The 27232-nt window shown below is 55.0% G+C and overlaps 3 protein-coding genes across 4 annotated transcripts; 1 reads left to right on the top strand and 2 right to left on the bottom strand.

Moving 5' to 3' along the window:
- Window positions 1-1078: 1078 nt before the first annotated feature.
- LOC102461746 (transcobalamin-1) lies at window positions 1079-9386 on the bottom strand. The gene is made up of 9 exons (XM_006110306.5): window positions 9236-9386; window positions 7737-7919; window positions 6227-6376; window positions 5835-5987; window positions 5539-5717; window positions 4588-4774; window positions 2460-2649; window positions 1582-1700; window positions 1079-1362 (listed from the first exon to the last, which is right to left on the bottom strand). The coding sequence occupies exons 1-9, from the start codon at window positions 9309-9311 to the stop codon at window positions 1301-1303; spliced, it is 1299 nt and encodes a 432-aa protein (XP_006110368.3). The 5' UTR covers window positions 9312-9386; the 3' UTR covers window positions 1079-1300.
- On the top strand, window positions 6380-18082 carry LOC102448275 (zona pellucida sperm-binding protein 3-like). Of its 2 annotated transcripts, none has more exons than XM_089778756.1 (9): window positions 6380-6401; window positions 13016-13194; window positions 14210-14322; window positions 15314-15417; window positions 15838-16009; window positions 16340-16451; window positions 16721-16907; window positions 17153-17395; window positions 17783-18082. In XM_089778756.1, the coding sequence occupies exons 1-9, from the start codon at window positions 6398-6400 to the stop codon at window positions 18037-18039; spliced, it is 1371 nt and encodes a 456-aa protein (XP_089634882.1). In that variant the 5' UTR covers window positions 6380-6397; the 3' UTR covers window positions 18040-18082. The 2 variants fall into 2 exon arrangements, with proteins under 2 accessions (XP_089634882.1, XP_075784601.2); XM_075928486.2 differs by lacking the exon at window positions 6380-6401 and adding an exon at window positions 10861-10959.
- A 4962-nt stretch (window positions 18083-23044) lies between these two features.
- LOC102461429 (transcobalamin-1-like) lies at window positions 23045-26312 on the bottom strand. Its single transcript, XM_075928494.2, has 4 exons — window positions 26151-26312; window positions 24739-24901; window positions 24170-24288; window positions 23045-23331 (listed from the first exon to the last, which is right to left on the bottom strand). The coding sequence occupies exons 1-4, from the start codon at window positions 26245-26247 to the stop codon at window positions 23270-23272; spliced, it is 441 nt and encodes a 146-aa protein (XP_075784609.2). The 5' UTR covers window positions 26248-26312; the 3' UTR covers window positions 23045-23269.
- Window positions 26313-27232: the final 920 nt, after the last annotated feature.

Here is a 27232-nt window from a genome sequence, read left to right as displayed (position 1 = left end):
TTTTGGTCCTGTGTATGAATAACTAACACACAGACACCCCCCCTCTACACACCCACCCCACACACTTTTTTTTCTTTGGGGCTGAAAAATCATTTTTCTTTGGAAAACTCTTTCCCACTAGGAATGTGAGTCCATGGCTCGGGGCCCCACTGCTCCCTCACTCTCTGGCTGTATTGTCCCCCCTCCCTAGGCAGGAATCTCAGAGTAGGAGTGGGGGGGCGGGAGGTGAAGAGCCTATGGGAAGACCCATCTGCAAAGACACAGCCCACAGAGCAGAGCCATCTCTAGCCCCGGTTCCTGATCCCAGACTGACACCTCTTGGGTTCTGCTCAGGACACTTGGGGTGTCACAGTCGGGGTGTGTGCGGGGGGTCACTGCTCCTGTCCCCTGTGGGCTGAGCCCACAGCTCTGGCCCATTGCCCTGAAGGCCCAAGGCTGTTTCCAAGGCCTGGGCAAGATGGCCCGGACCCAAGAGGAGAACACCCCATGGACACCTGTAGCTGACCAGATGGGGTTTGAATCTGGAGCCCTCGTCACTCATGGCTGGGCCCCCACTGCTAGGGCTGAAGGCTGCATGCCCAGGGTGGCAGCTGTAGGAAAGTTGTCACCTCTCATGTGGATCAGCCACTGGTGGGGAACTTGGACTGAGTGGGGGAGGCACGGAGCCCAGGCAGCGCTTCAGTGGGGGCGTCCAGGCAGAGGGATGGTTAGCTGGGCTCTTAACACCATTAGCCTCTGTTCCCCACCAGCAGCGCTCCCCAGCCTGCCCTGCTACACCACGGGCCCTAAGGACCTGCCGCTAACCCTGCTACAGCTAGTGCCAGAGCCAGGGCAATTCCAGGTCTGGGGTCCGACTGACTACACAGTGCCCCACAGCCAGGGTCCCAGTGGGGGTGGTGACTCCATGGTGAGCCCAGTGCCCGGCTGGCCAAGGCCGTGGATGGGACGGTTGCTCTGGGAGGAGCCCTGCTGCTGTGCTGTGTCCCCAGAGGGAGGGTGCCCGTCGGAGGCCCCGTTACCCACAATCCCACTTTCTCAGCCCCTCTGCTTGCCTGGAATAACCCTCGCGGTGCGGCCGGCTGTTGCAGAGAGTTTATTTCAGGAGCACGTCCCAGACACAAGCAGAGCGTAGGAAGCAGCCACAGAGATGGGACTACAAGACACAGTTGTGCCCAGAGCCTGTCCTGCCTCCTGCACTGGTGGGGGAGTGTCTGGGGCTGCTGATGCGTGAAATCTTGAGACAGTGGAGAGGCCAGGCTAGGAGCACCCGTTGTCCCCAGGCCGGCCAGTGCGCAGGGGCTCAGTATGTGGAGAATCTGACCTCCAGTCTCTCGCCTTGGGAGACGACGTAGTCCCCAGCACCTGGAACGAGAGGAGAGGGAAGGGAAGCTAAATGAGGCAAATGGGGTTAGTGGCCCCTCAGTCCAGTCCCCCAACTCCACGCCAGCCCCTCCCTGTCTGTGTCAGTCTGTCTCCTGGTTCCCATCCCCTTTTGCACCTCCGACCTTCCAGTCTTCCCTCTCCCTCCCAGCTCCTCCCGCCCCACATGGCCCCCTCCCTCGTTCTCCCCAGCAGTCCCACCTTGGTTCAGCGAGGTGCCGTTGCTCAGGAGCTGCCAGTAGGTGCGCTGGTTGTTATCAGCCTGCAGGCCCTGCACGGAGGTGATGTACGGGCCCCAGGAGGTCACCGTGTACGTGAAGCTACAGAGAGACAGAGAGAGTCCTGCTGGAGGCCTGGTTCCCACCGCCTCACGGCCCCACCCCAACCCTCACACCACGGGGGTTGGTAACCCTGGGCACAATGGGCCCAAACCCCCAGGCCACATGAGGGAGCCACTGAGAAGCAGCAGAATAGGCCCCTAGCTGAGCTCTGATCTTCCATCCCAAGGAGACATTGCCCAGCTGAGTGACACAGGGGAACCAACCTTGAGCCCCCTCCTCACTTTAACCTGCCACTGGCAAATTGCTGGCAGTGGGGGCCATGAAGGGTGTGTGGGGGGAGCAGGAGCATTTCCCCATTCTGTGGGATCCCTCCATTTTCCTTGTCTCTGTTGCCCTAGAAGCCCTGCGCTACCACAGGCAACGAATAACACAGGCAAGGGAAGGCATTGCCTTCCCACAGCCGCCCAGCTCTCTGGCCACCCAGGTAGGATGAGGGCTGGGTGGGGTATGGCTGCCCAGCTCTCTGGTTGGCAGGTGCTCCAGCTGGCCACGAAGGGTGGGGCTGCACCACCCACTGGGATGGGTGAGAATAAGGGAACTGGGGATGTTCCGGGGTTGAGGGATTAACCTGGAGGGAAGCAGGCTTGACTCCCTGTGGGTGGGGGGTTGTAGAAGGGGGAGGCTGGAGCTTGCTTTCCCCAGCTGGGCATTCACCCACCCCCATGTGTGTGCTACCATCTAGTCTGCTCTCTGCCACTGTCACCAGCGACGGGCTGGTTTCCCAGGCAGAACAGGTACCTGAATTTGCTGGGGTCTGTCGCCTGGGCGACCTCCATCACCTTGAAGAAGACGGAGCCCTGGGGCACAGTGACATTAATGGAGTTGTTGATTATGATGTTCATGTCACTGAATACCGTGTACGTGACACGGATGGTAGGTGGTTGGCTGGTTGGTGTGGTAGGCTGGGGAGTGGACAAGGGGAGGTTATCTGTGTGGGGAGGAAGAGAAGAGAGGGTGAAGAGCAGTCACACATACCCAGGAGGAAGCACGTCTCCCTCTTCAGGGAACCACGTTCAGAGTCCACATGTACAATTGGGCAGGATAAATGAACCTCTCCCCCCCCCCCCCACTGATCATAGAATCATAGAATACTAGGACTGGAAGGGACCTCGAGAGGTCATCGAGTCCAGTCCCCTGCCCTCATGGCAGGACCAAATACTGTCTAGACCATCCCTGATAGACATTTATCTAACCTACTCTTCAATATCTCCACAGATGGGGATTCCACAACCTCCCTGGGCAATTTATTCCAGTGTTTGACCACCCTGACAGTTAGGAACTTTTTCCCAATGTCCAACCTAAACCTCCCTTGCTGCAGTTTAAGCCCATTGCTTCTTGTTCTATCCTCAGAGACCAAGATGAACAAGTTTTCTCCCTCCTCATTATGACACCCTTTTAGATACCTGAAAACTGCTATCATGTCCCCCCTCAGTCTTCTCTTTTCTATACTAAACAAGCCCAATTCTTTCAGTCTTCCTTCATAGGTCATGTTCTCTAGACCTTTAATCATTCTTGTTGCTCTTCTCTGGACCCTCTCCAATGTCTCCAGATGCCCCGGGGGAATGAACAGAACAGGCAATCAATGTTGAGTCAGTATGAAATCTGTACAGGAAGCAGTATGGGGTCAGTGGAAACTTTAACAACATTTTTCGAGGCAGAAAAATGTCCAAACTGGACATTTTGGGCTTTTCAAACTCAACCAACTTTTTAGTAAATTTGCAAAAAGAAAAAAAAATACCCATGGGAAGTTGGTAATTCTTAGCATTTTGAAGTTATCAAAAGGAAACATTTGTATTGATCCAAACAGAAAAAAAATGTTTGTTTGTTTGTTTGTTGGATTTTCAGTTTGTGAAAATGTTTGAGATTTCTTTGCCTTTCCAACCTCATCTGTTGTTATGGCCAAGCACAACAGGGTTCAAAAAAGAAGTAGACACATTCATGGAGGAAAGGACTTCCATGGCTTAGCCAGGATGAGCAGAGATGGTATTTCTAGCCTCTGTTTGTCAGAAGCTGGGAATGGCTGACAAGGGAGGGATCACTTGATTGCCTGTCCTGTTCATTCCCTCTGGGGCATCTGGCACTGGCCAGTCAGGAGACAGGACACCGGTCTAGATGGGCCTTTGGTCTGACCCAGTCTCACTGTTCTTATTTAGGGTGGGAACATTTTTTGAAATGTCCAAAATTCTTATGGGATGGGAAACCATTTCCCACCCAACCCTTGCTACATGAGCTCCTGTCTGCCTTAGATACCTTAAATGGCCCCTATCACTCTTAACACTGCCCCCCTCCCGGCAGGGCAGTGCTATTAGCTACATTGTACAGATGGGAAAGTGAGGCACGGTGCCACTCTGCATCTGCGCAGCCATAATGGTGAGTCTCAGAGCCTGGATTCTGATGTTGGGTTTGAGCTCCAAGGCTAAAAATAGCAGCATAGACATTAGGGCGTGGGCTGGAGCCAGGGCTTTGAGACCCAGCCCCTTTGCCGGATTTCAGAACCCATGCTCTGGCCTGAGCCTGAGCTATTTCTAGCCCCCCAGCATGAGCCCTACAACCCCTGTCAGTTGACCCAGGTTCTGACTCTTCCTGCCACAGGGTTCTGGGTTTTTCTGTGTAGACTCACCCTTACTGACTGGCCCAGGCTGAGCACAAAGCTAAATACAGGTCTTTAAAATTCCAGGTAAGTGCCCTAGCCACTAGACCACCCTTCCTCTGCATGTTTGAAAGAGCTCTGTTTATCAATAGCACCTGAGCCCCCTGCCCCCAGATGTGCCTGGAAGCTACCAGTTCTCACAGCCTGTGCTGGCAGATTTGGACCTTTGGACTTAGCCTCCCTAGACCTAGCCAGCGTTTGGTCTGCTCTTCTTACCGGGGTCCTTGGAGCAAGTGAGCCGACGCACATCCAGGTAGGTCTTGTTCTCCAGAGAAGGCAGGATCTGGGAAGCGGCCATGGGGTTATTGAATGTGTCTTTGGGAAGCTCCTCCAGGACCCTGCGCAGAGTCTGGGGGCAGCTCCAGGCCCCGGGTTTGAGGTACCTGGAGGAGACGGACAAGGCCTGTGGAGGATAGAGAGGAAGACGGGGTTACCTGCTGGGGCCTGGCTGCCCACACCCACCATGGCAGCTATAGAGGACAAGGCTGTGAGGAAAGGCAGCTGTGAAGGGGCAACGGGAACACGTTCGGATAGCCCAGCAGACAGGAGTGGGACTTAGACTGGGGCAAGATCTGGCCCATCAAGCCTTTCAATGTGGCCGTGGCCCAACCCACTGGTTCTGCAGGTAGTGAGCAGGTCCAGGGCTCAGAACAGTTGGCTGCTCCATCGGCTTCTCTGTGCTGGTAGGAGGGGGAAACTTTGTGCTCTCTGAACCCCCTCCTTCAACCAAACTCCCTCTCAGACCCTACTCCCTCTCCTGTACCCCTACCCAGAGCTCCCTTCTGCACCCAACCTCCATCCCAGACTTGCACCCCCTCCATAGAAAAGTGCGGCCTTTGACCACTTACCAAAATTTTGGTGTGGCCCCCATCAAAAATTATTGCTCACCCCTGACTTAGACAGAAGTGAGGGATATTTAAGGCCTTCTCTCAGCAAGGGAATTTGGAGCCCAATCCTCTGCTCGCTCTCTCTGGCATTGAGAGCTGCCTCCATTTACATTAATATGGGGTTGTTAGCTCTGGAACCTACTGATGACACCACTTGCTGCTGTTAACTTAGCTGCCTTATCCAGCTACTCTGCTGTTGTGGGGAGGGGCTTTGGGTTGTGGGTGAAGCTAGACTTCAGCCCCACCTCCACTGATTCCCAGTGAGACTCTGGTCCCTCACCTGCATGGCCCAGCCCGTGCTGTAGATGTTCCCGATCACTCCATCATTTTTCTTCTCAGCCAGCATTTTGTTCACTAACCACTGCACGTTCTCTCTGAGCTTCTTAGTCACCTTTGGGGGGAGGGGCCGCCCTGTGGTCTGCAGGCAGATCTGAGCTAGGATCGCCACTGCTGCCGTGTCTGTGGGGATGGGAGAAGCTGCTCAGATGGGACAGGTTCATCCCAGCGCTGACCGCACAGAGACAGTCACATGGACTGTTGCCCTGTAGGTATGGGAGTCTGTGTGCTTTTACCCACCCACGGAGAACTGGCCGCTGAGGTAATACTTCTTTTGGTCCGGGCTGAGGAGGACGCTGGCTCTGGCTGGCGAGAGGCGGCCGTTCAGCTGGCATAGGGCCAGCACATCCAAGCTGAGCTGGTAGAAGTTGGTCAAAGGGTTGCCATGGATCACTGAGGTGGAGAGAACCCAAGGGACACCTGTTAGCTACAGACATACAGACTGGGGCCAGGACAGAAGGGACAGACATACAGACTGGGGCCAGGCCAGAGGGTGTGGGATGGAGAAAAGGGCCTGAGAGAGGGAGACACAGAGAGATGGGGGGGGGGAGATGGGAGAGTACCACGAGGAGGGGGGGCTATTGAGCCAGGCAGGGTCTCCCCTCCCCTCCCCTCCCACCTTGGCTCCTCACCTATGTTCTGCAACTCATCCTTGAACTTCTGCTCCAGGAGCTGCACCAGGTTGATGGTGGAGTTATTTGCGGAGACCTGCCGGGGGTTGGAGCAGGAGGCCCGTTGAGCCAGGATATGGAGGGCCACCTGGCCCGAGGAGAAGGACTTTGCTGAAAAGCAGCACACCAGGGATGGGTCAGTGAGGCTAGCCAGGCTCCAAACCTCCCCTCTGCTTCCTGCCCCAGCCTCTACCTCTGCCTCCCTGGCTCTGCCTCCCTGAACCTCGTCTCACGTTGGGTCTGTGGCTTTCTGCCTCCACTCCATCAGTCTGCCTGCCTGTCTCTCTGTTTTCCTTCTCATCTCCCTTCAGTGTCATGCTTTTCAGAAGGGAGCAGCACTTTCAATACCAGGGCTGCATTTAGACTGGCAGGTTTTTCCGCAAAAGCAAACTTGCCAGCTGTCTACACTGGCCACTTGAATTTCCGCAAGAACACCTACGATCTCATGTACGATTGTCAGTGTTCTTGCGGAAATACTATGCTGCTCCCGTTCGGGCAAAAGCCCTCTTGCGCAAATGCTTTTGCGCAAGAGGGCCAGTGTAGACAATGCAGTACTGTTTTGTGCAAAAAAGCCCCGATGGCAAAAATGGCGATCAGAGCTTTCTTGCGCAAAACCGTGTCTAGATTGGCACAGACGCTTTTCCGCAAAAAGCACTTTTGCGGAAAAGCATCCGTGCCAATCTAGACACTCTTTTCCGAAAATGCTTTTAATGGAAAACTTTTCCGCTAAAAGCATTTGCGGAAAATCACGCCAGTCTAGATGCAGCCCAGCGTTGTACCTGAGGGAGGTGCTACTGGATGTGAGGAGGTGGGGGTGGTAGTTGGTGGGGTGCTTGGGCATGGGGAAATGGTGTCTCTCTCGGGCACCTGTGGGGTCACCTGTATTTTGCTGGGGGTTGCATGTTTGGGGGATGGTTGTGTCACAACCGGCTCAAAGCAGGACCCGCCCCAACAAAATCATCCCAGCCAGGGCTTTGTCAGGATGGGCCTTAAAACCTCAACGGCTGGAGATTCCACCACTTCCCATTCCAGTGCTCCCCCACCCTCCCAGGGAAATAGCTTTTCCTAGTATCCAACCTAGACCTCCCCCACTACAACTTGAGACCCTTGCTCCTCATTCTGCCATCTGTCACCACTGAGACCAGCCTCTCTCCATCCTCTTTGGACCCCCCTTCAGGGAGTTGAAGGCTGCCATCAACATCCTCCCCCCCACACACTTTTCTGTTCTGCAGACTAAATAAACCCAGTTCCTCAGTCTCTGCTCATAAGTCATTTACCCCATCTCCTAATCACTTTCCAGGCTCTGGCTATATATGTGTGGTTGTTTGGGGACCCCACACCCAATGAGGGTTGCTGGGTTGGGAGGGCAGGTTCTTTTTGGGGGCAGTGCCAAAGTCCCATGTGCCTGCTGGGGGGTTATGTGAGGGGAAGGGACAGGAACAGGATGGGGGAGGAGAGGCAGAGCCCTCACCAGCTCGCTGCACCGCATCCTGGCTCAGCTTCTTCAGCATGTCCTGCTCAACGCGCTTGTTGTGGTCCTGGGCCAGCCGCAGGGCGATCAGGATGCTGGGGTTCGGGGGGACTTTAGGATCCACTGAATAGATCATCTTCCTTTGCAGATCCCTCACCAGAGGGCGCTCCTTGTCGCTCACAGCTGGCGGGGCAAGGATCATACAGGGGTAGTCAGAGATGGGGGCCTATAGGTCTGCCTCCCCCTGTCAGGCCTCAGAACCAGCTGAAGGGGGATGCAAGGCCCTGGGCATCAGCCAGGAGGAAGTTAACACACCCAAATTCTTGCTCCCCTGATCACACCCCATTTCTAGGCCCATCTTCATCAGCCCCCACATCTCTTTGTGACCAACCCCCAGCCTCCCTGGCATTATGGCTATATCCAGAGGCTCTGCCCAGGTTGTTTCCACCTGGTGAGGGGAGGGCCCGGTCTCTGCAGGCCCTAGATAGATGGCTGTGAGTCTGACACCTGAGCCAGTCTCTCCCGTGCCCAGTGCCAGCACAGCTCCTGTGGCAGGTCACCTGCATCCTGGCCCAGAGGCAGCTGCATCCTTGACCCGCCCCCTCCAGTTCCTCCTCCCCGGGTGCCATGTGTGGCATTTCCCAGGTCAGCAGCAATGGGAGGGGAGAGGCCACCCTGACCTGCATGGCAGGGACAATGAGGCTATTGTGAAGGGAGGCAGTAGGAAGGGAAACTCCCCAGGGAACTGGACAGAGCAGCTTCCAGCAGCTTCCAGGGTGTCTGGTTGATAGCTACACGGAGGGCTGGACCGAGCCGGCCAGACCGAGCCATTCCAGAGCTCCGGGCAGACAATTTAATTGCGCCCTGGGTTGGGGAAGGGCGCATGCACAGTCCCACCCCCTTGCTGGTGTGCCGGGGGAGGGCACGCGGAGTTGGTAGTGGCAGAACGCACGTGCCCGGCCCAGCCCAGCCCGGCTACCACCACTGGTATGTGACCCATGGCCGGCTGGGGTGGGCTGAGCCTGGCCGTGCAGGGCCCCGCGGCCACAGGGGGAAGGGTGCTGCTGGCTGGCATTGCGGGGGATAACACGGCCCCTGCCCCGGGCGGCTGCCGCGGGGTGGCCGATGGGAGCTGCATGGGAGCTGCTGCAGCCCGCAATCCGGGAGCCGCATCCCTTACATCCCTTACAGCTGCCATCAGTTGCCCCCCATAGGTTGGCATCCCGGGCAGTTGCCCGGCTAGCCCATGCCTTAATCAACTCTGGCTACACAGCATTGGCTATTCGGCACACAGGTGTGGGCAGCAGACACGCCTGGAGCAGCTCATCGCCTGTGAAAAGCAGGCTGTGCCCACGCTGCAGGGTGTAGCTACCTGTGCCGACGGAAGCCTCTGGCGGGGAGGGGCAGTGGGAGAAAGGAGAAAGGCTCCCTTCCTGCTGCTCCCCAGGGTCACACCACCCAGGGGAGGGGAAGGGGCACAGGCTATATGACTCACTCACCACAGCCCTGGCACAGCCCCCCAGGGGCCAGGAACAGGAGCAGGAGCCCGGCTAGTGGGATCATCACAGACCTCATCCTCCCTCCGTCTCTGGTCTCTCCCTGGTCTCTCCCTGGCTGTGCTGGGACCTGGTATTTATCAGCTGGAAGGAGGCGGGGACACCCTGGCTTGCCTCACTCAGCTGCTTTCCTGGAGCAGAGGGGAGACATTGAGTAATGCCCAGCAGCGTGGGCAGGTCTGTGCCCTGGGGGGAGGGCTCAGAGACAGCTGGGCCTAACAGACCACAACTCCCTCCTTCTGGCCTCTGGGTGCTGCCAGGTGCTGCCAGCTGGCACCTGAGACCTTGATGGAACATTCCCATTCACATCCCTTCCCCCAGAGTCACTTCGTGTCCACGGCCCTGGGTCACATCTCACTGTAGGGCTGTGAGATCAGACTTGGGTGGCACTTCTTCCTGGACACACAGACACCATGGGCCACCAGGACAACACAGAGCAAATGTGGGGTTTTATCCCTTCCTAGTTCATTATGTGTAGACACTCCTGGCCTTTGGCTGGGGGGCATGGTAGGGAGCCCTGGGCTAGGAGAGCAGATGGCAGCAGTGTGGGATTGAGGGGCCTTGGCAGAGCTGTGGGGTGAGATGAGGGCTGGGGAGACTGGGTTGGGATGGAGGCTCATAGAGAAGTGTATGGCAGGGGTCCCAGGGCAGGGACAGCAGGGGTGTAGGGTCAGGTTTGACAGGCATGGGCAGAGTTGGATGGGGCTCATGATGGTGTAACCACCAGGTAGATTTGAACCAGGGATCTATGGAGCTGACTATAGGAGCCTCTACCCTTTGAGTTAAAAGCCCACTGGCTCTCAGCCCATTCTATAGAGGTCTCTTGATCTTAACTGTTGCTGTGGTCTAGCTGCCACTGGATGGGACAGTGAACCACACTTGGGCTAGCAGCTTCTTGCGCGAATAATATGCAAATGAGGCTAAGCGTGGAATACCGCCAAGCCTCATTTGCATACCTAATGAGCCACCATTTTTTTCAGAAGAGGCTCTTGCGTAAGAAGGAGTGTCTACACTGCCCCCTCTTGTGCAAGAAAACCCTCTTGTGCAACGCTGTTACACCTATTACTTTTCAGGAAGAACGGCGTTGCACAAGAGGGTTTTTCTTGCCTAAGAAGGGGCAGTGCCTCAGTTTCCCTTTCATACAACAGGAGTGATCATCCCTTCCTCACTCACCACAGGGAGAGCTAGCTCCTGTGTCTGTGCACAGCACTAGTTGAGCCTGGGGGAGTGCGGTATCAAGGCTTTGCCCCTGAGTGTTTTCAAATGCTAGGGGGATACAGGGAAATAATGGGCTGACATTTTAGAAAGTCTCTTACACAAGAAAGGGGGCAGCTTTTAACTCACCAGGGACAGGGCAAGTTACCGCCCCTGGGAACTGAACTGACAGCAGCAAGGGTACAGGATGATGTCTGCTCACTACAGCCCTCCGGGCCTGAGCTGCCCACTTCCCCCTGCTCCTATCAAAGGGGCAGAGGGCTGGAGTGGGGCTGTGGCTAATGGTGGAATCACAGACACCTGCGTGCTGCTTCCCCCATATAAAACCAGCCAGTGCGGGCAGCTGCTCCTCATGAGGCTGTTGCCTGAGGGGGAGCAGAGGATGGGTGTTCCTGTAGGCTGCTGGGCTTTGTTCCTCTTAGTTGCTGGTGTGTGGGCTCAAAATGCTTCAGGTAAAGTGTGAGTGGGGGTGGTGGCGGCAAACTGAGCTGCTTGCTTGGGTCGGGGGGACTAAACTGAGCTGCTTGCTGTAGCCGATCCTCCAGCTGTGGGGTTTTTGACTCTGTGCTGCTCAGTGGGCAGAGCCGGACCCAGGTCCTGTTGCTCATGTGTTTTCTTGGCAAGGAGAGCCAGGGCTCACCTGTTAGGAATGTCCTGGGCTGCTGCTCAGTGACTCACCTGCTAGCAGACTGCCTATGCAGCTTCACTTCCTCCTGGCCCCTGTGGGGAAACTCCAGTCTCTCCCCAGCTGTGGGGTATGGAAGTTGCTCCACTTGCCAGTTTGTGGCTGTAAACTCCCTCCCTGGGCAGCCTCTTGAGGGCTTAAATAGCCCCTTAATTCATGTAGTGTTGGCTCCAGACTACTTGGAGGCACAAGATGGGTGAATCCCTCCACCTGGGTCTTGATGGCTCAGTAAAAGATCCTGCCCCTCTCTCTAACATTCCTGTAAAATGGAGGCAGCTGTTGAAAGGCAGGCTCTCCTACAGTGCTCATACGGCTGGGGTCTGCCGTAACTGATCCACCCAACTCCTACCCCTTGACTTGGTCCCGGCAGGATAGGTCTGAGTGGTTCTTCCTTTCTTAGACCTGCTCCCTCCAAGGACACCACACTGGGTTTTAGTGGCAGCAATGAGGCCATGGCAAAGGTTCCTGTTGTGGTGACTACTTGGTACCTCCGGTTGTATGGAATCTGTAACAAACTGCCAGTTGGCTGTCCCCCTCTGCCCACTTGTGGGGTGGCGTGACCTAGTGGCTAGAGCAGCTGGAGGCTCTGAGTCAGGGGCCTGGAGTTCTATTCCTGCCCTGTAGATGTGACCTGGCAACATGGTATGATGCTGTTAGTGGCACTGCTGCTCCTGGATGTCTCTTTGGGCCCTTCAAGAGTTAATGTTAGCATTTTCTGCTGCCTCTACCCCGGCTTTACCAGCACCTGTCACAGGCGGAGTAACCTGCTGGCTTACATAGAGCTTCCTTGTTCCTTGTTCCTCTCCCGTGCTAGGGGATTGAAGGCAGCTGACTGGTATTTCAGCTCTGGGGTTGGTAGTTCCTAGCCCAGCTGGGCTCCTGATTCCATTCACCTAAAGGGTGAGATTTCCTGGAGGCCTGTCCCTGCTGGAGTAGGAAGACATGGAAAACTGAGGCAGTTGGAGGCCTAATCTGGGCAGACTGGGGGGCCAGATCTTAGTCTTAAGTCAAGGTACACTGGCAAAAGCCCTAGTGTAGCTCCAGCTGACAATTCTCAGCGCGTCTATTGCATGAGCGCACATTGTTCTGGGAGGTTGTAAGTCTACTTGCAGGCCAAACATCTGTTGGCGTAAGCCAAGCCTGCACAAATGGGCTTTGCTGCAGCGGTGCATCACAAATAGTGTGGCAGAGCTCTGAGTCCCCATGGACCCTGCATGTCCTCAGGCTGCCATGGCAGCTCAGAGCCATCTCTCCACAGGGGCCCCTAAGCTGCCGTAGGTTTCACAGGACAGCCTGGCTCCTTCTAATGAGATGCAAGGAATATGCCAGCTTCTGTGATGGCTCCTCCAAACTAGGTCACTGAGCCACTTCTGCTGCTGACACAGGGCTGCTTCATCTTGCCATGTTGTCCCCACCTACTCCCCAGGAGTAGTACTAGTCCACACCCCTGGATTGCAGTAACCAGGGGCTGGGCTGGTGGGTCATGGGCTGTTCTCCCTCTTCCTCTGCTGCGCCCCCCCCCCCCACTCCAATCTCTGCTGCTAGCATAGATCTGGTAGCTGGAGCTAGGGAGGTGCCAGGGCGAGTGGACAGTCTCTTGGGCACAAGCCAAGTGTCTGTTTGGCATGGAGTGGAAGGAGCACACTGGATGTGGCTATTGGGAGCAGCTGGAATTCTGGCCCTGAGCAGTGCAGTGATGTGACTTATCCCGTGTTACTGAGCATGTCTGGGTATCCCTGGCCTGCTCCCAGGCACAGTCTCTGGGGGTGTTGTGTCTGGAGGATGCTGGGGCTGTGGAGTAACCCGGTGTGCCCCATCTGCAGTGTCAGTGGTGTGTGGCAGCTCACGGCTTCAGATCATGGTGCCGGCGGATCTCTTTGGGAACGGCGTGCCCATCACTGACAGGGAGCTGATGCTGGGGGCTGGCTGTGCTGTGACTGATGTTGGGGAAGAGACCTTCCAGCTGGACTACCTGCTATTGGCATGCGGGGCCACCATGGAGGTGAGAGCAGAGACCAGTGTGGGCTGGGTATGCAGGTGGGGGAGGTCAGTCTCTCCCCTTACTGAGCACAGCCTGGCTTCAATTATCAGCCCTCCTGAGCTTCCCTCTCCCCTCAGGGGTACCAGGCCTCTGCATTCACTCACTGCACTGGGCCCAGAGCAGACTCACTGCTGTGAAGGTCTCCCTGAGTCGGGATACAGCCTGTCCCATACAGGAGAGGACTAATAGGGGATGTCTTGGAGCAAGCCCTTGGGTGCCTGGGGGGAAGGTGTTGCGGTATCTGGGGAACCCACAGCACCCCACGTCCTGGCTGCAGCCAAACCAGGGAAGGGTGCACCGCCAGGGCTGTGGGTGCTTAGTGTTGTAGTAACACCGCGGATCTGTGAATGCTGGGTGGGGAAATCTCTTGGGTAACTGCTGCCTTCCTCAGATGGCCCCAGGTTCCTGCATTCACAGGAAGAAGCAGTGAGTGGGCTGGTGTAAGGCGGGAAGATACTGGCCTTGGTGAGCTCTAGGTACTACTAGTCCCAGCTGTGCCCCTGTGGGAAGGGACCCTGTGTCTGTTTTCCCCCACCTAGGGAAGTGACTAAGGGGAAGGATGCAAGGGTTTAATGCACAGATCCCATGTGAGGAGATGCTCAGGTAGCAGGTACTACTGGAACCTCTGCTAGGGTAGCGTATGTCGTACAGAGGCGGAGTCCTCTTGCTCCTGGTAACAGCACCAGGAGCAGGAGCTAGACTCAAGCTCTGACGTTGCTATGGCAGCAGTGAAGTGACACTAGTGATGTCTCCCTGTCCTGTGCCTGGCAGGGCTAGAGGGTTGTGGGGGCCGGAGCTTGTGCTCTGAGGTGTCTCCGATGGCGTAGGCCCCCTGCTGGCTGGTCACTGCTGCTACCCTGCTGGGCTCTGCCTGGACAGACTCCCATGCTGCTGGGTGGATGGAGCAGATGCAGGCTGAGTAGCTGCAGGTGAGGGGAGGAAGATCCTGACCCTTGGCTCTGTTTGCTCTGCCCAGCTCCTCCCTGACACCATCCACTACAGAAACGTCCTCTACTACAGGCCCTTTGCTCTGGAGGGCGTGAGCCGCGCCAGCGCCTTCTCCCTCCCCATCGACTGCTACTACCCCAGGTGAGCGAGCATCCTCCAGGCAGTGCTGGGGGCTGAACTGCTTCAGGGAAGCAGAGTATCTATCCCCAGGCTAGCTTGCCCTCTTGCTGAGAGTGGCCTTGCTCTATAGGGCTGCTCCACTGAGCCTGCTGCGGCTGGCCTTCCACAACAAAGACTCAGTGCTCCTGGGCCAGTGTCACCATGGTTGGGCATGCAGTCAGTGAGATGCCCAGGTCTGGAAGACTCATGGCTCAGCTTCAGGGATGCAGCTGGTGGGGCCTGATGGTCCATATGACCTGCCTGTTGCCTACACTAGTGCAAAGCTGGCCTGTGGGTACTAGGTCAATACATCTGGGCTGTGTCTAGACTGGCCAGTTTTTCCTGAAAATCAGCTGCTTTTCTGGGGAAAACTTGCCAGCTGTCTACACTGGTCACTTGAATTTCCGCAAAAGCACTGACTTCCTACTGTAAGAAGAGCTTTGCACAAAAAGGCCAGTGTAGACAGCTCAGACTTGTTTTCTGCAAAAAAGCCCCAATCGCAAAAATGGCAATCAGGGCTTTTTTGCGGAAACGTGCATCTAGATTGGCATGGACGCTTCTCAGCAAAAAGTGCTTTTGTGGAAGAGTGACAATCTAGATGCTCTGTTCCAAAAATGCTTTTAACAGAGAACTTTTCTGTTAAAAGCATTTCCAGAAAATCCTGCCAATCTAGACACAGCCCTGGTGAGGCAGGTGTGGAGAGCAAAGCACAAGGGCTCACGTGTCTCAGCTGGCCGCTTCACTGCAGCTCAGCTCTGGCAACCCCAGTCTTGGCCTGACGTCTCTAGAGCCACCTCCCCCACTTCTCTATGAAACGGGAGTCCTGCTGGGATTTACCTCCGATTGTAGGGGAGCGGGGTGGGGAAGAGCAAGGGGTTACACAACAGCTGCCAGCATGGGTCCAACAGGGAGTGCCATCAACCAATGGGAGGTCCCGGCTGTGGGGAAACAGGAGTGACTCTCTCTCTTCCAGGTCTGGGAATGTCTCCTCCTCGGGCCTTCAGCCTACCTGGGCCCCCTTCAGCGCCACACTAATGCACAGACAGCGCCTGGACTTTGCCCTGGATGTCTATGACAGTGAGTGCTGGTGTAGTCAGGGGGCCTCCTTAGCTCCTCCTGAGCCTGCGGCTAAATGCCAGCTCCCAGATGTGGAGCTGCCCACTAGCTAGGCTTGTCTCCAGGAGGCAGGCTAGGGGTGGGCTTCCCTACCCATGCATGCACAGCCCATGTTGCCCAAAATGGGGGAACAGCGCACCCCAAGTTTGGTCAATGCACATCAGTCCTGTCTCCAGCTCTGCCAATGGCACCCCCTTCTCTTGTCCCACCCTGCAGCCCCTACTATCCTAGCCTTGGATTCCCCCTTGTCCCCTTACTTGTTTTCTTGCTGAGCTCCCCTGCTTTTCACCCTCTTCTGATGCTCCTTCCTAGTCTGGGGGTGGGCAGGCTGGAACAAGGGGGCTTCAGCTGAGTCATCCCCTGCATCATCTTTGTCCTCAGGTACCTGGTCCTCCCCCCTGTCTGACCCCACATCCTACCTTGGTGACCTGATAAACATCCAGGCCTCGGTGAGGACAGGCAGCCATGCACCGCTGAAGATCTACATAGACGAGTGTGTGGCCCGGCCAAGTGCGGAGTCCTCTGTGAAATATGAAGTCATCACAGACCACGGGTCAGTGAGGCCGAGGACTCGGAATGGGCTCTGGGGTACCAGTTTATCTAGTAGAACTAGGCAACCAAGTCTCCATGGACCAATTAGGAAGGGCGGGATAAGGCTGGGCCTTCTGGGTTAGCAGTGGTGATCTGAATTTGGGGCTGCTGGCTACTTCAACACTGCTCTGAATCCCCCCCGATTGCTTGTCTCCACCCCCTAGGATCTAGGTCTTGCCCAGCCTAAGCTGTTTCTCAGGGCCCATATGGACAGTCTGGGAGCTATACTGGCTCCCATTCAGGAGACTGGCTGGGGTAAGGCTTTTACCATCATTCCTCTTCCTCCCTACAGGTGCCTTGTGGACGGGCAGCACAGCCGCTCTCGCTTCCTCACTCCCCGGGGAGACCACTTCCTCCGGTTTCAGCTGGACACGTTTGTCTTCACTGGTGCTTCTAACAACCAGGTCAGTGCAGTGCAGAGGAGGCAGAGGCCTGAGTGGCTTGGAAGTGCATTGACTTCTTTGTATGGGTGGGTGTTAGCCATGTGACATGGTTGCCATCTCTGAGGGACACTCCCACAGTCTCCTGTCTGGTCTCCCTAGGGACACAAGAGCCAGATGTGGGGAGAGGGCTCTCTCAGCCTGATCCCAGGGTAGGCTAAGTTCTGGGCTCTCCCCACCAACCCTCCCCCATGCAGACCCACACCCTGCTGTGACACAGCTCATGCTTTCAGATCTATCTGCTGTGCCACCTGAAGGCAGTAGCTGCTGGCCCTGCCACCCAGCACAACAAGGCCTGCTCCTATGACCCAGCCACTGCAGCCTGGCTCTCCCACGAAGGAGGAGACTGCTCCTGCTGTGCTTCCCCTGCTCACTGTGGGACCAGGAGGCGGCGCCGGCATCTTCCTCAGGACCGGGAAGGTAACATTGCTCCTGGCCCCCAGGCCTGGGTTCTGTAGTGCCTTGGTGGCCTGCAGGAGGCTGGCTGGGATAACCTCCCTTGGGTACTCTACTCTCCCTGCTGGGGCTGGGCCTAGCCCTGGTGCCAGGGCTGGCTAGCTGCTGCATGTCCCTGATCCTGTGCTGATAGCTAGTGGGAGCTGGCGTTGCAGGAGGAGGTGGGTGAGATCCTGTGTCTACTCAGTGTGGCTGCTCTTTCCCTGCAGGGCTCCTTGGAGAAGTGGACATCCAGCTTGGCCCCATCAAGCTGGCCTCCAATTCCTCTGCTGTGCTGGCCTCTAGCTCCCACACAGTGGCTTCCACAGAGCCTGCCTCAGCCATGCCTGTGGCTGTTGAGGTGTCTTCCACCGTGACTACCTCTGGCATCCCTAAAGCCATCCGCCCAGTCCTGCTGTCCCCAAATCAGGCAGCAAATCCCATCGTGAGAGAGGAAACAAAGGACTCCTCAGGTGAGTGTGCTCAGACCTGTCATGGGGAAGGGGAGCTGACTAGACAAACTCCCATGACTCAGTATAGTCATGGGGAAGGCTGTGAACAGTCTGTCTACCTATTGGCTGGGTGATGAGAACTGGCAGAACTAATGGGGTTGCTGACAGGGACTGGTCTAGGCCCCATCTCCTAGCAAATCTGCAGGAAGTGCTTGGCTTGGGCTCTAAGTATCCCTCCCCACCATGTTCCATGAGCAGAGTGCTGCCCAGAAGGGGGGTCGCAAAAGGAGCCTTCCTGGGCTGCTCCCCCACAAGGTCTGATGGAGAACAGCTGGGAGACCTGTTGGAATCCAGCTCCTTTGACAAACTTGTGGCCTCTCCGAACACCGCTCTGTTCCCTTCCCGCAGGGCTGCAGCTCCCCTTCTCTGTCACAACTCTGGCCATTGCCGTGATGTCCTCCATCTTCGTCTTCCTGGGGATCCTGGGTTGCTACTGCTCCACAAAGCGCTACCACAGAGGCTACCGGATGGGTGCTGCTGATGCTGCCTTGGGGGAGGCTGGTGCTGTTGCCATGGCACCCACAGCTGCTGGAAACTCCAGTGTAGCATCCAAGAAACCTGGTGCAGTGGTGGCTGCAGCTTGCGGGGAGTCTGGCGCTGTATGAACCTCCAGCCTCTTGAAAAATTAAACCCGTCAGTCAATGGAAATGTGTCTTGTTCCTCAGTGTGGGGGTGAGGTGGGAAGGTATGTGGGGACCCCAGCATCAGGCCAGCTAAAGAAACCTCTTCTGGCCCTGAAGCTGAGACTGGCCATGGTTAAAGTGGGGACACAAGTTGATCACTGAGTCAGGCTTCCAGAAATAGAGGTATCCTCTGAAGGGAGTTCTAATTTCTCCTCTGGACTGGGGGGAAGCTGTTGCTGCTTCAGTGGGGTTTTTGTTTTTCTCTCCTCCTGCCTCCCCCCCCCCCCCCCCGTCGCCTTGCCCCCAGGATATCTTCCTGTGGAAAACCTGCCACTAGCCACTGTCAGGGCAGCATGGTGGTGAGATTTCATGTCTTCTGATCTAACAACCTCACTGATGGTGGGTGGGAGGGGCAGGGCTTTTTGCTGAGGAAACAGCCCAGAAGAGGAAGCTTCCTCACCTCTGTGCCCCCAGTTCCCACTCTCCACTCACTGATCACCTTACGCTGATGGTGGCTGGAACTGAAGCTGGGCTGGCCTTAAACCATCTTCCCAACTAGAATCTGGGTCCCCCAAAGGCAGTTAATGGGGGCTGGCCTTGCAATGAGGTAGCCAAGTTAGTCTGAAACTTAAACAATGAACAGTCTAGTAGCACCTTAAAGACTAACAAGACATGTAGATGGTGGTATGAGCTATTGTGGGCATAACCCACTTCAGATGACTAAGTATTAAAAATCCAGATCCAAGAATAAGGGGAGGAGAGGGGGTGGGGGGGGGGAAGTGAATAGGTTGTTCAAGTAGCTACAGGAGGCTGATAGCACCTCCATTGTTTGGTTAATTAAGTCATTAGGATGTAGAAGGTAGTGTGCCAGCTGTTGTCAGAATGGCATGAACAAGATCACTTCATTTACAAGTTTAAGTTCCCACCCTTCTCTGTATTTGGCTTGTGGAATTGGTCTGAAACAACAGGGTGACTTGGAGATTCATTGAGTGCCTGGGCAGGTTAAAACATATTCCACAGGTTTGTTTTGCCTTGTCTGATTTGTATCCACTAATTTCCCATACTGTCCAGTTTGCCACTCTCCATGGCAGTGGGGCATTGCTGGCATTTGATGGCATAGATCAATTAGTGGATGTGCAGTTAAATGAGCCCCTGATGTGGTGGCTGCTAATGTTGGGTCCAGTGGTGAAATCATGTGTGTAGACGCATGGGCACTGGAGCTGATTGCAGGGTTGGGTTCCAGGATGATTGACTGGAGGTGTGCTGTGTGGTTACTGGAAAGAATTTGTTTTAGGTTACAGGATTGTCTGTCTGTAGGTGAGGATTGGCCTGTCCCACGAGGCCTGTGAGTAAGGGGTCATTTTCCAGGATAGGCTGTAGATGATGCACTGGAGGGCTTTAAGTTGTGGGCTGTGGGTGGTGCCTGTCCAACAATAGAATTCTACTTGTCAACTCAGTATTGTGAGGGTTTAGTGGGTGAGGTACCACTGGTCCTAAGCCAGTCTGCTACTATCCTTTGAGGGTCACAATTCACTGTCTCTCTCTGCAGTGACCTTATCTAAGATCTTCCTTTTTCCACTCCAGCCATGCTCAGAAAGGCATGGATCGGTAGAGCCAGACTAGTAGCTACAATTGTGGATTTTGGCGCTGGTCTCTGCAGCTTAGATGTTAGTGCTGCTGCATCATATCAGCAAGGGAGGGTCTTGCTCTCCTGTGACTAGTAACAGGATGGTTTGTGTGTAAACCTGAGGGCTTTGTCTACATTGGCATGATTTTGCACAAGCAGTTGCTTTTGTGCAAAAACTTGCTGCCTGTCAACACTGGTGGAGTTCTTGCGCAAGAACACTGATGCTCCCCCTCGAATAAGCCCTCTTGCACAACTGTTCTTGCACAAGAGGCCAGTGTAGACAGGCAACATGAATTTCTTGCACAAGAAAGCCCGATGGTTAAAATGGCCATTGAAGCTTTCTTGCGCAAGAGCATCTACACTGGCACAGGTGCTTTTGCGCAAGAGCACATGCTGGTGTAGATGCCCTCTTGTGCAAAAACTCTTGCATTAAAAGAGTACTTGTGCAAAATCTTGCCGGTGTAGATGTAGCCAAGCTCTTCTACCATCTACTGAGGAATGGGGAAAATGTGAGGAATCCACTCTATTTGCATAGACACCTAGTTTGCCTGGATGATGAGCACACAGACTTGCTTTTCCAAAGTGAAAACAAATTTGGCTTAAACTCAGACCTTTGGCTGTGGGGGTGACAAACCCTTATTGTACAACTAAAGGGCAGGGAGCTGAAAGGCCTTGATCTCACCTTCTCAGTGCTCACTAGAGCGGAAGTCATTAATAGTCTGTAAGGGGATGAACTTTAGATGTTGCACTGGGAGCATCAGATGTGATGACAGACAATGCAGAGAAGTGGCAGCAGCAGCACACTCATCCAACACAATCATTATGAACTGGCCTAGGTGGCAGAACCTCAAAACACAGTATTGCTCCACCTTCAGGCAGGAAGCACCTACACCTGAATGAACCCCGGAAGCTGATCTGGATAGCTAGCTGTGAAAGGGGTGCAATGGGGGGGGGGAGAAGAGGAGGAGATGCCCGTTACCACTTCCCTGTGTAGGGTTGGAAACAGTCAAAGGACTAAGCGTCTGTGGCACAAGTGTGTTACAGTGCTCCTCAGCAGTTTTCCCTCCATGTGCAGAATAAACTTTTGTGCACTGAGGCATATGGGCACCACCACTAGAAACACATGTTCTCAGCTGTGCCTACCCTGCTAATCCACTAGACAGCACGTGAATCTCTCCTGGGTGGCTTTTGCTTCCACACTAAGTGCTTGTGGGGGAGGGGTGGAGCATTGCCTCCTGCAGAAGGGTGGTGACTAGGTTGCCTGCATTTCTAGGTGCTGGCTCAAGCTCGATTCCCCTCTTGGGCTCTCCGGGAAGGGGAGACACCAGAGCCCAGTTGCCCAGTGGTGGGTTATAGCAGCACTAGAGAAGGCAATGCCTTCACTGGCCTGTTATACTTAGTGCAACCTGACCCTGTCTAGTTGTGGCTGCACCAGCTGGCACTTCAGTCTGTCAGAAGTTTTGGTGGGTTTACTCGCCTGAGCTAAGAGCCAGAAACTCTCTTCTGAAGAGCCAAAGCTCAGAGGATCTATTCCCTTCTGTCAACACCTACTGCAATGCTAGTGCCTGTAAGGGGAAGGTTACGGGGAAGAGATGAGTGCAATCCTGACTAATGGGCCTGATTTTTTTAAATTTATTTAAAGCCAAGGTTTTTTGAGATGGGAATGACAAAGGCCTGGATAAATATAAACTAAAAGCCAGTTCATTCCCTTCACAGTTCATGGGAGAAGGGGATGTATATTTTGCAAGAACAATCTAGAAAACTTAAGACAACACCTGCTCTAGTAACACTTTAAAGACTAGCAAAACAGTGCTGCTGCTATGAGCTTTTTGTGGGTACAGCCCACTTCAGAAGCCACATGTGGTTTTCCCCTGCCCGGTATTGGAGCAAGGGCTTGATTAAAAAAAAAAAAATTGTTTGAGATGAGGGAAAGGTTAGAAAAGATGGGTGGGAAACACTTGCTTTGCAGGGAGAGAAGTTTGATAACTAAAGCAGGTCAGGAGAGTGGCGCTTTTCCTTACAAAGAGGGGTTCAGAAATGCTCACCAAGTGAGCCCTGGTGGGTTGCTGGAGACTACTTATCTGCATGTCCGCAGCTCTGTCTGCTTCCAGTGACTGTGGTTTGCCCTTCCTGGCCAATGGAAGCTGCAGGAACTGGAGGCCTAGCCCACACTACTTCCCACAACTCCCATTAGCCAGGAACAGTGACCTATGGCCACCAGGAGCTGAGAGTGGCCAGACCTGCAGGTAAATAAAGCCTCTGGGGCCTTACCTGGAGCTAACCTGGTGAAGTGTTAGAGAATTTTCAGCAGAAAGAATCCCTGAACATTCCCCTTTTCCCTCCCCTGCCCCTTTGAGCCACATGAACGGTTTCCTTCAGGGATTAAAAGCCATTGCTCACGGGGGGAACCTTTCCCCTAAGAGACCGGGTTAGCACTGAGTCCCATTGCTCTCCATAACCCCCCTTCCATATTTTCCCCATCTCCCTAGCCTGTAGCCTCTGAGCAGGTGGTAGTGGCGGGGTGGGAGTTGGGCAGAGAGGAGCCATCTCTGAAGTACCACCCCCAGAGGGAGCCTCGTCTAGCTTTGGTCCATGATGTTGGGGGTCGATACCTGTGGATTCTGCTGAGGGGACTTGGCGCTTGTGTCAGTCAGTTGGTGGGCTTCACCCGTCCTGAGCTCTGCTGGTGGGACTCGCAGCTCTGGGCCCTTTCTCTGCAGCCCCAAGGCTGTTTCCGAGGGCTGAGCGAGATCTCCTGGGTCTGGCTGTTTGAGAGGCTGACACCCCATGGGTGCCTGTTGCTGACCGGAGTAGGTTTGAATCTAGAACCCTCATGGCTAAAGGCTGGAGCCCGTGCTGCTAGGGTTAGAGGACTATGTTCCCAGAGTGCAGCAAGGGGAATATCCTCCTCATCCCATGTGGATCAGCCGCTGCTGGAGTGGGAGGGGAGGCTTGGACCCAGCTTTTCCCAGGATGGGGGAGGCATGGAGCCCAGGCAGCACTGCAGTGGGGGAGCTGCAGGAAGAGGAAGGGTTAGCTGGGCTCAACACCATTAGCCTCTGTTCCCCACCAGCAGCGCTCCCCAGCCGGCCTTGCTACACCACAGGCCCTAAGGACCTGCTGCTAACTGTGCTACAGCTAGTGCCAGAACCAGGGCAGTTCCAGGCCTGGGAACCGACTACCCAGTGCCCCACAGGGATGGTGACTCCACGGTGAGCCCAGGGCCATAGAGTAAACTTGGGCTGCAGGTGAGAGCTTCTTCGGGGTTGGGGGGAGTCGCTGCCATGTGATGTAGCCCTGCTGCTGTGTTGTGTTTCCAGAGGCAGGTCCCATCCCTCACGTTCCCAGTGTCTACCTGGAATAACCCCCGCGGCACGGCCAGCTGTGGAAGAAGGTTTATTTCAGGTGCAAGGGCCAGACACAAGCAGAGCTTGGGAAATAGCAACAGATACACAACTACAAGACACAGTGGTGCCCCAGGGGGAGATCCTCTGGAAAGGGGAGCAGGAGGCAGGAAGCAGGGGGCTGCTGAACGCAGGAATCTCTGAAAGGCCAGGACACACTGCATCTTCCTGAGCAGGAAGCTCAGTACTTGGAGAAACTGACTTCCAGGCTCTCTCCGGAGGAGACGGCGTAGCACCCAGCACCTGGAACGGAAGGAGAGGGAAGTGAGACAAACGAGGTAAGTGACCCCTCAGCCCTGGCCACAGCACCATGACAACCCCACCCTGGGTCAGTTTGTCTTTTCCTGGTTCTCATCCCCTCTTTCTTTTACACCTCTCCCCTCCCTATTCCTCTGGCTGCCAAATTCCTAAGGGGCCTGCCTCTGCCCCATGCTTGCTCCTCCCTCCCTCTCTTTCCCCCACCTCCACTCACTTTCACCGGGCGGGGGCAAGGGCTGGAAGGGAGATGGGGGCACTGGCTGGTCGTGTGGGCTCTGGGTGGGGCCAGAAGTAAAGGGTTGACGTTGTAGGAGTGGGGCTCCGGCTGGGGCAGAAGACTGGGGTGTGAGGTTGCTGGCTGAAGGGTTGGGCTCTGGGTTGGGAATAAGGAGTTGAGGTGTAGGAGGGGGCTCAGGGCTAGGACAGGAGGTTGTGGCGGGGGGAGGCTCTGGGAGGCAGTTTGGGTGCAGAAAGGGACTCCAGGCTGGTGCAGGGGGTTGGGATGTGGGGGGGTCCTGATAGAGCTCACCGTGGCTCCCAGGAAGTACCCGCCAGATGCTTGAGGGTCCTAGGTTCTGGGAGGCTCTATCCGTGTGCTGTTCACACACCTACCGGCACTACCGCCGCAGCTCCCACTGGTCACGGTTCCTGGCAGAGCCGGCTTGTTTGTGCCACCGACCGGACTCTTAACGGCCTGGTTGGTTGAGCCACCAGGGTCCCTTTTTGGCCAGTGGTTCCGGCTGAAAGCTGGACAACCCTGACAATTCCTCCCGCTCCCCTTCATGTTGCCCCTCCCCATACCCGCTCTCTCCCACCAGCCCACCTAGTTTCAGCGGGACTCTGTTGCTCAGGAGCTGCCAGTAGGTGTGCTGGGTGTCGTTGGCCTGCAGGCCCCGCACGGAGGTGATGTACGCGCCCCACACGCTCAATGTGTACGTGAAGCTAGAGAGAGACAGAGAGAGTCCTGCCGGAGGCCTGGTTCCCACCGCCTCACAGCCCCACCCCAACCCTCACACCACAAGGGGGTGCGACCGAGGACAGGGGGATACTGAATTCCCTCCTCCCCCCCACCATTCGGGGCAGCACTGAGAAGCAGCTGAGTTGGCCTCAACCTGCGCTCTGAACTTTTCACCCCACAGAAACGTAGCTCCACTAAGTGATGTGGAGGAGCCAGCCTGCACCCTCCCTCCTCAGCCCCAACACTTTCACCCACCCCAGCAAGCTGCAGACTGTGGGAGCCATGCAAGGCAGGAGCAGCAGGGGCATGTTCCCCCTGTCCTCTCAGGGACTCCTCCGCTTTTTCCATTTCTGTTGCCCTGGGAGCCCCATGCAACCCACTAGCCTGCTCTCTGCTGCTGCCACCAGCGCCCAGTTACCAAGTTGAGCAGGTACCTGAATTTTCGGGAGTCAAGAGTTTGGGCGATGTCCATCACGTTGAAGAAGAAGGAGCCCTGAGGCAGGGTGACATAGATGGAGTCATTGAAGGATTTGTACACGCTGTCAGAAACCGTGTAGGTGACACCGATGCGGGAGAAGATGGCAGGTGGGGGAGCACCTTCAGGAATGGAGAAAGAAAGAGAGAGAGATTATCTGCGTGGGTAGGAGAGTGTGTGAAAAGTAGCGGCGGCTTATACCTTGCAGGGCATGCCAGCACTGTTCCCTAAAAGCGGAGTGTGTGGGTGGTCACCCAGGAGAGATTCAGGTGCCACCCAGCTGATCAGCAGTGCGCCCACAGGACCCACAGCTGGCAGCATGAGAGAGTGCACATAACATTTATTACATATGTGGATGGGGGAAAAAAATAGAGTTTGAAGTTGAAACATTTCAAAGTGATCCAAGGGGAACATTTTAATGAATCCAAATCGCGGGGTTGGGGTTAGGTTTTGGATTTTCAGTTCATGAACATTTGAGGTGTTTTTTTAAATGTTTTTGGCCTCATTTGGGACAGGAAACCTTTTTGAAAAGTAGGAAGTTCTCACGGGATTTGGAAACCACCCCCCTGCTGCCCAAAACTTGCTACGTGTGCTTCTATCAACCATCATATTTTTTGATGGCCCCATCACCATCCTTAATACCCAAATGAGGCAGGGCAGTGCGATTATCTATATCGTACAGATGGAAAACTGAGCCACAGAGCACAGCTGATCACAGAATCCTTCCCCCTCTTCCCCCACAACTCTGCAATCGGGATGCTCAGAGCAGTGGGTCTAAAATTAGCCATGCAAACATTTAGGCTTGTAGGAGAGAATGGGTTCTGAGACCCCACCCTCTCGACTGACTCCTCCTGCACTCATCCCTCCTTGGCATTGTAGCTATGCCAATATGCTCTGTTTCTACCCAAGGTAGATGGGGTTCAACCTGACCCAGCCAGTATCTCCAGTGCTGGCAAAGCCATAGGCTGCAGGCCAGCTATGTCCAACCCTGTTTCCGAGTTGGGAGGGGCATCTCTTTAAATCACCATGAGCTGAGCTAGGGTGAGACTCAGCAGGGGTAAGGGTTCCTCCCATCCTTAAAGTGATGCTCTCATTGCAGGGTCTGTCCCATGCTCCTGAGTGAGGGTGGGGGAGAAGGGAACAGGCAGGGGGCAGTGGAATGAGGAGTCCAGACTCCTGAGTTCACCGTCCAGCTGGGTCACCCACTTCTTCATGCCTCAGTTTCCCCATGCATAGGAGGAGCTTGGCAGAGGAAGGATTATCAACACCCTGCAGAGGGCCTGTCCCTTTCTGGGTTCTCTCCCTTCCCGCTGCCACCCAGAAGACACACCGCCCAGAGGAGGGGTAGATGGCACAGCCTCGTTGACTCACCACAGCCACGGCACAGCCCCCCAGAAGCAAGGAACAGGAGAAGGAGCCAAGCTAGTGTGATCACCAAAGACTTCATCCTCCCTCTGTCTGCAGTCATTCCCTGGCTGTGCTGGGACCTGGCATTTATCTACTGGAAGGCGTCAGGGACACGAGGGTGCTCTGTCTTCCTCTGCTGGCTTGCCTCATCCTGCTACTTCCTTCTAGCAGTTATTGAGTAATGTCCAGCAGTATGGGCAAATCTGTTCTCCAGAGACTGGTGTGATGTTGCACCCCATATTCTTCACAGAAATATGATAGAAATGTGGCATCATCAAGACATGCCTGTGATGGGTTGGGTTGCAGAGATCCCCTTGAGTAGCTAGTGGTAGTTCATACTACTGAACCCTCCTACCTATCCTCTGGGACACACCACCACCCTGACCTGCAGAGCCAGAAGCTTCGGTCTCCCCCCTGCAAAGGCACAGAGTTGGGGTCACCGCCCACAGCAGTGTGACACAGGTACTGAAAACATCTCAGCTCTGGGAAGATTCAGTCCCAAGGACTGAACACAGCACCCAGGTGCACCCCCCCCCTCCCAGCATGGGATCAAAACCCACAGATAAATCCATCTTACTCTGCATACAATTTTTATGCAGAGTATCAAGCTTAAAAGTTTGCTCCCTGTATCAACAAAAGAGAGTTATGCACAGCTGTTGGTTCCCCCCTGCCTGGTGGTAATTATTTACACTGGATTTGATAAAATCATGTTTGTTGTTAATAATAAGTAGGATTTAAGTAGTTGCAAGTGATACTAGACAGATCAAAGTAAGTTACTAAGTTAAATAAAATAATACATGCCAGCTAAGCCTAATGCACTAAGATGTTACAAATCATACTCTCATATCCTGGTTCTTATTTCAGGTGAAGTCCTACTCAAGCCAGAGCTAATCCTTCTGACCTGGGTCCAGCAGTTCTTCCCCACTTCTGTCATTGGAGTTCTTTTATTTCCAGGGTGTGGGGGAGGTTTTTTTGTTTTGTTTGTTTTTTTTGGTATCCTGTTATGGAAGGGAGTAGTCTGTGAAGCCAGCTGAGGACCCTCATTG

Source organism: Pelodiscus sinensis, chromosome 5 (genome assembly GCF_052426305.1).
Source record: "Pelodiscus sinensis isolate ZL-2025 chromosome 5, ASM5242630v1, whole genome shotgun sequence".
In the NCBI taxonomy this organism is placed as follows: Eukaryota; Metazoa; Chordata; order Testudines; family Trionychidae; genus Pelodiscus; species Pelodiscus sinensis.
The sequence above is the reverse complement of the archived record's forward strand: the minus strand, read 5'-3'. Positions and strand labels throughout refer to the sequence as shown.

Coding starts and splice junctions, on each gene's coding strand:
- LOC102461429 (XM_075928494.2), bottom strand. CDS start 26,247: ATGACTGCAGACAGAGGGAGGATGAAGTCTTTGGTGATCACACTAGCT. Junction 24,289..24,738: donor CTTGACTCCCGAAAATTCAG/GTACCTGCTCAA, acceptor GTCTCTCTCTAG/CTTCACGTACACATTGAGCG. Junction 23,332..24,169: donor CAGAGTCCCGCTGAAACTAG/GTGGGCTGGTGG, acceptor CTTCCGTTCCAG/GTGCTGGGTGCTACGCCGTC.
- LOC102448275 (XM_075928486.2), top strand. CDS start 10,890: ATGGGTGTTCCTGTAGGCTGCTGGGCTTTGTTCCTCTTAGTTGCTGGT. Junction 15,418..15,837: donor TGCCCTGGATGTCTATGACA/GTGAGTGCTGGT, acceptor CTTTGTCCTCAG/GTACCTGGTCCTCCCCCCTG. Junction 16,010..16,339: donor GAAGTCATCACAGACCACGG/GTCAGTGAGGCC, acceptor TCCTCCCTACAG/GTGCCTTGTGGACGGGCAGC.
- LOC102461746 (XM_006110306.5), bottom strand. CDS start 9,311: ATGAGGTCTGTGATGATCCCACTAGCCGGGCTCCTGCTCCTGTTCCTG. Junction 7,920..9,235: donor GGGGCTGTGCCAGGGCTGTG/GTGAGTGAGTCA, acceptor TTGCCCCGCCAG/CTGTGAGCGACAAGGAGCGC. Junction 4,775..5,538: donor GCACGGGCTGGGCCATGCAG/GTGAGGGACCAG, acceptor TATCCTCCACAG/GCCTTGTCCGTCTCCTCCAG.